Here is a 12,309-nt window from a genome sequence, read left to right as displayed (position 1 = left end):
AATGTCCGTTTGAACAATTTACATGTACCCCTCTCCCTCCCTCGACAACTCGTGCACAACAGGTCCACAAACATAGACCACACTATAAGCGAGGGCTCGAGTTACTGAGAGACCTCCAAAATGTGAAAAAATCTGCTTATACATCGAGAAAACCAATGGATTGATCAAGTGAAGTGAGTATACCCGACATATGACCAGGGCCGCTAGATTTTAAGCATGTCATATTTGCGTGCCTTTTAACTTTTTCCCCTGCCTCCTTTATTTAATTGAAAAGACATAATAATCGTGATAATACACAGGAGGCCAGCTTTTAACTAAGTGCAACAATTTTACAAATACTTGCACAAGTCAGTTATCAAAACAATGTCGGCATTTAATTAGGTTCTAAGAGAAACGCTTGCTTACATAACTGTTGCAGTAGATTGGTACATTTTACATTTAAATACACATCGAATTTATGATAATTACACTTAAATGGAAATAAAAGAATCAAAACACAAATTTCACTTAATAAAAATCATTTAATTGGCATTTAAATATTAATGTACTGCCTATACTAGGTGTAAGTGACATTTTTCATTGAACAAAATTTCCTTGAATATCTGTAATTACTGTGTACTCAGAATATCGTTTGGGAAAAACATGTAATCAATGTGACTTCTTAGTAATAGTTAATAATTTCAAAATGTCGATTAAAATTTCCAGGTCATATCTATTGTTCTCGACCATAAAACGATACATCAACGGTCATTTACACATTTTGATCGTGATTTTTTCAAATTCAAGAAATAGGGATATGTTTCTTGGGGATATTTTCTGGTGTAAAAAATGAGATCCAAGCCTGATCTTGCGTTATAAGCGGGTTTGCGAGTTATCAGGGCATGAGTGATCGAGAGAGTTGTGTAATACTTGTTGGATGCCATTTTTAGAAAATTCTGTAAGCAGCAGCTTGAATCATGAAGACATTTTGCATGAAAAGCTGTGTGCAGTTTAGCCCTGACCTACTCCAAGGAAACCTGGATCCAAATCAAACACAGACAATGCAATACCTGTAGCAATGCAATACCTGTAACATGCAATACTGCAGCAATCATATTTCCATTAAGTTTTGGTTTCATTCCACAAGTCCATGTTTTAAATTTATTTCTGTAAGACCTGCAGTCAAGTCTCAAGGGTTGGCAGGACTACAATATTAACAAGTAATGTATTAGTCCTATTGAATTTAAGTCTGGAATTCCTTGACAAAGATTAAAAAATGTATAGGGTGGAACGAAAAACAATGCTATAACTAGACATGTTCCCAGAATTCCCTGTATTAATGTTGGAGGACTAAACAACAGACTGAGATCATTTCATTCAGCTGCATTGGCTTAAATCCTCCACATCTGAAACACATTTGAAAACTTTAAGAAAGATCTGATACAACAGATGGTGGGAAGGAGAGGTCCTATGGGGGCCTTCTTGAGCTCCACTTTCCTACACCTTGTGAGCTTTTGATGTACTGAATGAATTGTTTTCTCCAAATGCAATAACTAGGAATCAAGAAAAGGAGTGCAAAAAGACAAAATTATTGCAAGAACTGGGAGAAAAAGGATTCCACACAAAAATGGATATGTTTGCCTAATCTCCCAATAAATTTAAAAAAATGGTTACAGATAGCAACGAATGTGAATTTGTTGTGTGTTGTGATGCACATGTACTAGTTTGATTATGCAAGGCCAAAGAAGATATTCCATATGTTAATTATGACTCATGAATCTGAGAGGACTTGTATTCTTTTCAACTATGAGTCTCCATTTGCTAGTGGGAGAGACATATTTAGCAAGAATTGAGGACAAAGCATATAGAAAAAGGAAAGCAATGCAATAGTACTCTTGTATTACTACTGTTTTATTTTGATTTTGGAATTCCTTGACAAAAGTAAAGAAATGTATAGGGTGGAACGAAGAACAAGACTATGACAAGCCATGTTCCCAGAATTCCCTGCATTGATGTTGGACGATTAAACAACAGACTGACACAGCTTTATTCAGCTGCATTGGCTTAAATCTTCCACATCTGAACCGGATTTTAAAACTCTGATAAAACACATGGTACAACAGACTGGTGGGGGCATGGAGTGTCCCAAAGGGCCTTTTTGTGCCCCCATTTTCCTAAACATTGTGACGTTTTAAAAAATGGAAAGAGAAAACTAACAAATACAATGTGACCAGGAATCAAAACAGGAACACAAAACACAATTACTGCAAGAACTGGGGTGAAAAAGACTCTACAAAAAATGAATATTTGGCCCCATCTCCAGAGGAAAATAAAAAACAGTTATAGATAAATAAATTAAATCTTCCTCACCAAAGGGATGACTTTAACCTTGAAAATAGGCTATACCAATGACTATCAAATACTAAAACAAATACTTTAAATTGAAACTCCGCTGACTACTACAAGCCTCGACTATTTTCATTGTTAGATGCATCATTTCAAATAGATATTCACTGCCATTTTACTATCTTTTATCACCTTTCATGACTTTGGCGATTGCTAGCACCAAGTGACATGTGGATAGTCATCCACTAATCAGGGATGGAACCAGCCTAAAAAAAAAAACTCACAATTTTCCATGTATCTGTTGGGCACTTGTAAATTGTGCAATTTCACAAGTGTAAACATGCACAACACTTTCATAATCATCAAAACATGTTAAGAAAAGATTATTAACTATTATTATCATTTATTAACTTGAAATCTATGAATTTATGTGTATGAATATAGCTACTGTATCAATATACAAGTACTCCTATTCTATCCAACCCCCTCTTCCCTGCCTATGCCGTTTCGTTTTTAGCATGGATAAGGAATGCTCTTGTGCCAGCTGATCCACAATTTTGTATTTGCAGTAGGTTCCTCCAATTTCTGGATATATTCCGAAAAAAAACTCCTGTCATCTTTTTGTTCTAACCAACTCAATTTGAAATGATCTTTTTTACAGGGTAGTCAAATTTAGTGATGTCCATACATTTTCATCTTTCAACAAACGTTAATTTTGAAAAAGCCAAGAATTTTTTTCCCGAAGATCTGGAATTACATTACTTGAAACTGCAACAAAATGCACAGATATAATAAAACCATGAAAAATTCTGAAAGGCGTGGTTACCATCTAATATTTGGTGTTTTGTTACTTTCTTACCCAACTGAATTATATCCAGGAAAAATATTCAGAGTAAAAAAAAAACAACAACAAAAAAATCCACCAGGAATAGTAACAAAAAAAAGAAAGAAAAAACAAAAAGGAAAAGATGAAAGCATATTTTTTCTGATGAAAAAGAGAACCCAGGATGAACATTCAGGTAACACGGAATAAAAATTTTAAGAGAATTATGACTAAGATATGTTGGCTAAGATAAAAAATCAGACTGGGACCATGCTTGTTTCTGGGCCTCTGATTATTAAATGGAGGGTGTATTAGTTTAGACGTAGCATCCTGGAAAAGGAAAGCAATGCATCAAGTCCTGGTAAAATCTTTAAAAAAAATGTACAGGGTGGAACGAAGAACAAGACTATTACTAGTCAGATTCCCAGAATTCCCTGCATTAATATTGGAGGACTAAACAACAGACTGATACCATTTCATTCAGCTGTATTGGTTTAAATCCTCCCCATTCAAAACAGATTTATTTTAAAACTCAGACAGAACTGGCAAGAGTTATATTTCTCATTGCTTTTATGACTATACTCTGCAGTGATGATGGTATGTGAACTGATAACTGTTCTGAAATATTACAAAAAGGTCACACAGACACTTTTCAATTTAAAAACAATGTCACTGCCAGCCATAATAGTCATGAAATCAGGCAACACTGGGTCTCAGTAACCTGAAATATTGGTAATGCTCATAATCTATAGGTTTCTATATTATCCTAACAGCAAGCCATCCACAAATTTTAGTCAAGAAACATGCTCTATAACAAAAGTTAATTTGTAAAACCTGCTTTTCTTTCAGTTACAATGACCTTTTGTCTGACTCTCTGACCCCAAAATTAACAAGCCTATTTCAAATCTTAAGTGCAAGCCCTCCACAAACTTTGGTCAATCTACAAGGCCTGTAAGCAAATTTATTACAAAAATCTGTATTTCTTCTTTTAGTTACAGTGACCATACCCTTTGGCCTTCTGAACCCACCTACATAAATGCCCTTCCGAAACATTGGTTAAGTTCTGTATGTAAATGTAATGTTATTAAGCATAAACCATTTTTCTGCTTTCAGCCAGCAACCATTACCTTGTACTTTTTGACCCTAAAATCCAAAGTGTAAGCCATCCACAAAGTCATGCGATGTGATTCAGATTTTTAACGTAGCTTTAACAATTTTTCAGTCATATCACTACAATGTCTGCAATGTGGCAGTTTACAGTGATGTCTAGCATTGGGGCATCATGTCCCACCCAGTCTCATTCTCCTGGCACCAGGCCGACCAGTCCTAACACTAACCTCTTAATGCTGAGCGCCAAGCGAGGCAGCCATCCACAAAGTTCAGTATCAGTAGATGAAGGAAAACTAGTACTGTGCCAAAATGAAACAGGAAAGAGTTGGACAACATAACATAATATGTTTTGCCATACAAGATACCCCCATGTGTATTTCCTGTTGCACTGGTTTTAAAATTATGGTAGGAAGGTTAAAAAAAAATTAATTAAAAAATGTTTGTAAAATTTTAGCCTGGGGAAAAAAAATGTGCTATGGTCAGCAACAGAGAATGGTTATTGTTGGCTGACAGGAAACATCTTTTGGGGGCCTAAGGGATATATAACAAAGTTTGCATGGTGGAATGAAGAACAAGACTATGGCAAATCAGTTTCCCAGAATTCACTGCATTAATGTTGGCAGACTAAACAACTTCCTTCAGCTGTATTGGCTTAAATCCTTGCACATTAAAAAAAAATTGTTTTAACATTTTCGCAAGTAAATACTGTAATGCTCAATATTCCACAGTAATGTTAAATGATGGAAATGCAAACAAATATTGCATATATTCTAAGACACTGCAAAAAAGGTCACACACAAAACAAATTTTAAAAAAAAGTATCATGAACATTACATAATATACCTGCTCTATGTTTAATAATCAGCTATGCAGGGGCTCTCAGAGCATGGTTGACTCGAGAGAATACTGACCAACCGGTCTCAACAATAATGCTTTCTTTTCAGATTTACTATGACCTGGACTGCTGACCATTAGACATCCAAAAGTCTTTCTTAACCTAAATGAAAGCCATCAACAAAAAACTGTCTAGTCGAGAGTCTAGAAAAATATGTACAATATAAAATTCTTTTTTTTTATTCAGGATACAATGGCCTCTTCCAAACCCCAAGTGCAATCTCTCCACAAGCATTGCCACTGTATGTGGTTTATTAGTAAACCCATTTTTCTTCTATTGTTCAGAGCAACCATAAAAGTTTTGATCCCAAAATCAACAGGCTTCAACCTTAAGTGCAAGCCATCCACAAAGTTTGGTTCAAGTCTTTGATGTAAATGTTACTGTACTGAAAACATGTTCTCTTCTCTGTATGTGACCTTAACCTCTGACCTTTATTCAAGTTTGTTACTACACCAAATGCAAGACATCCACAAGGTTTGTTCTCATTCTGTTATGTTGAATATTATTTTTTTATAACTATTTTTCTCTTCTTTCAGGCACCTTGCACTTTGAGCCTTTGGGTGATTTTGAAATCAACAGCATTTTTCTGTATCCCAAATGCAAGCAAATTAAAAAGTCTGGTAACGGTAGATGTTAAACTCAAGTTATTGTATAGAAATTAAATCAAGAACAGGTGAATGAAAGTTGTGGTGGGAATATAATACTTCTAAACTTCTGTTACTAACGTCCCTTTGTGTTGAATACAACTTGTAGAGTACATGTTAACCATGCCACAAATCACACCATGATTTCTACACACAAACAAGGCACAATGATCCATATTGTCTACTTGTGGGCTTTTAGAGAAGAAAAAAAATGCCCTTCTTATCTGGTATAACATTCAGTAATGATCCGTGTATTGAAAAAGAGAGAAGACTAACCTTATCATCTTCCACAACACAGGAGATTTGCAGCTTCTTGATTCCATATCCAACTGGAACTAACTTTGCTAAAAATGCACACAAAAAAAGGAATAATTATTAGCAAAATGAAATAATTAACTCAAGTAGGAATGTAAAGATGCAGTCGCACATCAAGCCTAACCTTTGAAACCTATACAACTACAATTAAAAATAATAAACTTCATTTTCAACAACTACTTTAATGCAACTGGCTTGCAGGTCATTTCCATGTTTTTTCCAGGATGAAATTACTTTTTTCAAGGTTCACATTACTGAATGGAATTAAAGAACATTTTAGATTATAAAATTTGCATGTAGCAAGATGTCCCACCCAGGAACATTATCCTGACACAGGCCTACCAGTCCTAACACTAACCTCTTAATGCTGATCACCTAGCGAGGCAGCTGTTAGTAACATTTTTTTTTAAAGAAGTCTTTGGTATGACTTGGAGAGGGATTGAACCCACGACCTCCAGCATCCAAGGCGAACGCTCTAACTACTAGGCCACTGGAGCAGTCAGAACACATCTGGAATGTATCCTTTATGCTGAACATGCTGCTGGGTTAAAATAATTAGCATGGAATTGGGGGTGGGGCAGTTTACGAACCATGTCACTTTGTTTAAATCTGCAGATGGCGAGCAAATAATCTCAATAGTCTTTTTTTTTAAAAAAAATGAGTGCCCAGGACTGTAAATACTCTTTCAGATGAATTTTATATTTAAAAAATAAGAAAGTGAACTAATAATAATTATTCATAACTGCTGAAGACTAAAATAACTTATACATGGTAAGTATCATTTTGTATTGAGTCTCCTTCTCTTATATTAATATATGTGTATCGTTTCAGCAAAAGTATGGACACATCGATATATGGATGAATTGTGTCACCCCATGTTTTCAGTGTGCGACTGTTACTCAAACAACATACTGTGTACCATTCTTGGATACATATTCAATGACAAATGTTTGATTAAAATAGCTCAACCATATGTTCAAGTTAATTATATAATTGCTAATAATAAGTGGAAAAATCAATGTTGTTCAATTTATGAACACTTTCATGCATAGTACCTGCATAGATCAAAATAACAAAGTAAACCACAAGTGCCTGACATGACTGTCAGCACTTTCAAACACCAGACCGACACAGACAAATAGTATTACCCACTCCCAATAAAACGGACCATTGCATTTGCAAAAGCAAACTTTCTTGCTGAATGGAGCATATTTGTAGCGAAAAAATATAAGGAAAAGAGAAAAGCAGCGATTACAACTTATACAAAAAAGCAAACAACTGCAATACATGTGTACATAATTTTGATATATTCCACCCATTTCTCCATGATGATTCTTTAAAAAATCCTGACATTTTGTTCTAGGTTATACAACAGACTACCTTTTCCTAGAACTGTTAAGGTGAAAATTTGTTTTAAAAGCAAATAAATAAAGTAATGTGCAAAGACAAATATACCCTTTTATGTAGCATCAAGCTGGTCTGCTCCTACATCTAAGACGTAATGTATAAATTCAGCATGTTCTTTTAATAGTGACAAATTGGCAAGTGCCACCAAAAAGTTATACCCACATAATTTATAATTCTGATATAATGCTGAAGGCAAGGAAGAAAGTGTGGGACTTGAAATTAACATGTGTCAACTTGTATTTTGGAGTGGTAGTTGAGGAAAGCAAATTGCTTTCAACATGTTCATCCAATTGGACAAATAGTCTTTTAAGAAGATTTGGTATTATGTACTAAGTAGGTCAAGTAAATCTGATATTGACAAATCAAAGTTAAAAATCAATTCCCTGCATGACAAGTAGCCAAGCCCTTGATATGTTAACTGAAGGTTTTGATAATATTTTACCCATGAGCATGCTTCATAACCTTCCATATGCTCAAACTGTATCTTCCTGTTAGCCTATACATACTTGTACAGACAGTAACAATTAAGGTCCAATGAGAACAGGTTATCCATTACTCCAATTCCAGACCCTGAATTCCTTCAAAATGTTTGGCCAAAACATGATCAATAGTTTTCCTCAAAATTTATCTTCATCTTCCTTGTCAATTCATCTTGGCCACCATTTTTTTAATATAGACTGTTCAGCTGACTGGTTTCTTGTTATTTATATATAGTGAAACCCCGCTAACATGCGAATTAGGATATAATGTGGTCATGGCATGGCTCCCAAAATTTCGTATATTCATTCACACATGGAAAAATATTTGTTGTTCAAAGTACATGAAATACTGTATACAAAATTTGTTATCATTATGGGGAAGCATTCGCATATGAATTCTAATTTAATATGATCGTTTTGTGGTTCCTGAAATTTTAAATACATGTATTTTTCTTGTACCGGGAATTTTTTTAATGAGATATAGTGTAAAACGTTTATTATAATTTTGGGGAAGAGTTCGCGTATGAATTTTAATACAATACGATTGTGGTGTAGGTTCTCAAATTTAAAAATATCACCAGGTTCTTGAAGTGTTATGCCAAAATAAACATTATCAGAAATGTTACTTATTACTGATCCATGAGTAAGGCCAGCAAGTTGTCTTCAATTAATTCTGCCTACAGTTGTTGCTCAAACAATAGCCAACATGTGTTTCTTCTTTAACTGCATACACAGCTAAGCAGCAGACAATGTGGTAGTTGATAAAAGATTCTCACAATTTCATAAACATCAAAAAACAAAAGCTGCCAACATACTTGCTGGGCTTTATTAGCTGGAAATTGAAAGGGTATGAAATTGTACATACATTCAGTTTAAATTTTTTTTTTTATTTTTAGAAAAGTGACTCGTGACTATTGCAGGCCAACTGCACTTAGTTCTCGGGTTTTACATGTGTATGGTGTTTACTTATTAACTTGTTATTAATACTCTATTTTTTTATAAAAATATTTTACCGTTATGGAAAAGCGAGTCCATAAACACAATTCATTCTCTGCACTTTGCACAATTTTTTAAATATCATTTTGGGGAAGAGATGACGCATGAATTTGACTATAATATGATATATAATATGATTGTGGCATAGTTCCTGAAATTTCAAATACATGTACGTTTATTTTTCTCATACCTGGAAAAATACCTTTTTTTAAAGTACAAGAAATAGTGTGTATTGTTTATTATCATTTTGGGGAAGAGTTTGAATAGGAATTTGAATATAATATGATCGTGGCTTGGCTTATGAAATTTAACAATTTCACCAGGTTCTTGAAGTGTTATGCCAAAATAAACATTATCGGAAATGTTACTTATTACTGATTAATGAGTAAGGCCAGTAAGTTGTCTTCAATTAATTCTGTATACAATCACTGCTCAAACAATAGCCAACATGTGTTTCTTCTTTAACTGCATACACAACCAAGCAGCAGACAATGCGGTGGTTGATAAAAAAATTCTCACAATTTAATAAACACCAAAAAACGAAAGCTGCCAACATGTTTGGCGGTGTTATTAGACACAATCAGCTGACCAGTAAATAATGTCTGCTTTATTAGCTGGAAAGTGAAAGGGTATGAAATTGTACATGCAATCAGCTTAACTTTTTTTTTTTTTAAAGTGACTCGTGACATTGCAGGCCTACTGCACTTAGTTCTCAGGTTTTACATGGGTATGGTGGTTGTTTATTAACTATTATTAATTTCCTATTTTTTATAAAAATATTTTACCATTATGGAAGAGCAAGTTCACAAATGCAAGATGTTCTCTGCACTTTGTGCAGTGATTAATATAGTAGTTTTCACAAGTTTCTTTCAATATTCATAAAATCTGAAGTAAAAGTTAAATGCACGCTGAAAGCAAGTGCTGATTGGTAAATATTCTTGCTGTAGTCGTTCAAATGAATAGGAGTACAAGTGTTAGTTATTGCAAACGGATAAATGTACACAGAAATGCTTGAGAAAATTTTAGCAGTATGAAATTTGTACAAACACCGTCCACAGACCCTGGAACGTAATGAACCGTACACGTGCTTTGTCTTTCTTACCCTAATTTTGCTGTTAATTTTTTCCACTGAATTCAGAGACAATGTTGTGTGACAAAATTAGTTAATAGTTTAAATATGTATGCAATTTTTGCAATGGAATTACAGATATTATGGATTAATTTCAAGCCATAACGGTACAATATCAGACGGCAAGTAAATGGTGTTGATACTCTGTTCATTCTGTATATTAGACGTTTAATTCAGACAAAATGATCTGGGGAAAAATGTATTGAATATTGTAAATCTGTGTGCAATTTTTCAATGGAATTACATGTATTATAGATGAACTGCATGTCACGACAGCACGATAGTAAATGGTGTTGATACCCTATTCATCATATACATTAGACATGAATACACGTATTTGTGCAGAGTTTTGTTTCTCTGAAAAAAGTAAAATACTGTATAACACTGCATTAACGCGATCCAATTTTTAAAACCCCAATTAACGCATAATAGTGGAGTTCCACTGTAGTACTTTTAGACTAAAAACCATACCTGGTACCAGTCTATCACCTTAACATGAAGTACATTGTTTTCTGTGTGCAAAGAGAACAGAACATTTGTTCCAAAAATTCGTATTTTATGGAATATCCTCCATATATTATAGAATGCTAAATGTCTGCAACTTGTTTTAAAAGTTCCACAAAATCATTTCTGCAATCTCAAAAAAAATAATAAAAAAATCCATGCACAGAACAAGATAAAGGTGTACTTGCATGCATCTATCCATTACTTCCAATTGTAATCTGTACCTATTGAACAATAGAAGGTAGATTAATCAATGAGATTTCTGCTGAAAGTTACCATGTTGTGATTAAATGATCATGTTGACTTACAAGTTCCCCACAAGAGTCCATCTGCCACTATGGACCTGACACATTCTTCAAGTTTTGCCATGTCCGTCTCATCATCCCATGGTTTGACATCCAGAATAATTGAGCTTTTTGCAATTGGACCTGGCTCTGAAAGGTTAACAAATATTTTTGTTTTATGACCTATTTGGTATAGTTTGACAATAACCCTTCCATGGAATATATAGGAAAATCTTGTCCACCCACTAAATGTATGCATTCATCTTGCTTACAAGATGTGTATGCAAACTCTGCATCTAGTCTACACAATCCGTGCATAGCGCTTTACCCTTTTTTTGCAAAGTGTAACAGTCACTAATATCTACTGTAATACAACAGCAAATGGACAAGTTTAGCAAGGTACAAGGAGTTTTCAGAACACTTGTGTCCTCCATCTCTCCTCCTTCCCAATTGTCAATTTTTTTATAGTTAAATTTGACTCTCCTCTATCTGACCCATCCTTAGATGCATTTAACCTTATTTCATTAGTATATCTTGAAAATGTATTTCAAACAAGTTTCACAGTCACTGATAAATACATAATCCAACATTGCCGGCAACATTAACCACCACCAGGAATGTGATCTTTAGGTCCAACATTCTGCCAATACTGACAAGAATAAAATCTGTTGTATTTGCTATCTATTCAGCACATTTATGCACAAAGGCTCGGAGACCTATGTAATGTCAAGTTGATTTAACAACAACAGTCAATACCAAGTTCATCAACGTGACCCATAAATAAGTTCTACAATCACTGTTTTATCAGACACAGTGAATTCACTATTGATTTAATGAGCACATTTATTTAGCTCAAAAATACATTGAGAAAACTGGAGGTTAATTTAGGGTTGTGGGTAGATGTATATATAGATATGATGGAGAACAGAGTGACTGATGCCATAGGGTGCAGACAGATGTATATACAGATATGAACTTTGAGACCAGAGTGACTGTGATGACATTAGATCTGGAGAGATGTACACAGAGACATGAACACCGAGATCAGAGTGATTGCAATGCCATAAGGCGTGGACAAATATATGAACAGACGCACACATCAGAGTCAAACTTAAAATTAAATTTAAAAATGTCAGTCTTTTTAAAGGTTTATTCAAATTTTTAAAATTCAAGACACAAAGCAGTTACAAGATTGTCTCCTTGGTGAGCATTATGCAAACTTTGGCAAAGCAGGCTTTTGAGTCTGTTTCTAGATAAAATGAAAATAATTAAACCCATTTTTCCTACTAAAATGTTTCTTCAAGAATGCTTACCCAATCATAATAACTTAGGAGAACTACTATTACCTCACAAATCCAACCCTCTCAGATACTACTCTTAGCTAAAGGAAGCTAAACG

The 12,309-nt window shown here is 34.3% G+C and overlaps 1 protein-coding gene across 3 annotated transcripts in view; it reads right to left on the bottom strand.

The window, feature by feature from the left end:
* Window positions 1-12,309, bottom strand: part of LOC149776267 (elongation factor 1-beta-like) — a 69,887-nt gene that overhangs the window by 12,691 nt on the left and 44,887 nt on the right. For all 3 annotated transcript variants that reach the window (XM_089942697.1, XM_089942696.1, XM_089942698.1), the window contains exons 4-5: window positions 10,936-11,061; window positions 6,074-6,141 (exon numbers count right to left, since the gene is read on the bottom strand). In XM_089942697.1, coding sequence (XP_089798823.1) covers window positions 6,074-6,141; window positions 10,936-11,061 — 194 coding nt within the window. The remainder of the gene's footprint in view (window positions 1-6,073; window positions 6,142-10,935; window positions 11,062-12,309) is intronic.

The sequence above is a fragment of the Sinohyriopsis cumingii genome, chromosome 18, assembly GCF_028554795.1.
Source record: "Sinohyriopsis cumingii isolate HCF-2022 chromosome 18, ASM2855479v2, whole genome shotgun sequence".
In the NCBI taxonomy this organism is placed as follows: Eukaryota; Metazoa; Mollusca; class Bivalvia; order Unionida; family Unionidae; genus Sinohyriopsis; species Sinohyriopsis cumingii.
The sequence above is the reverse complement of the archived record's forward strand: the minus strand, read 5'-3'. Positions and strand labels throughout refer to the sequence as shown.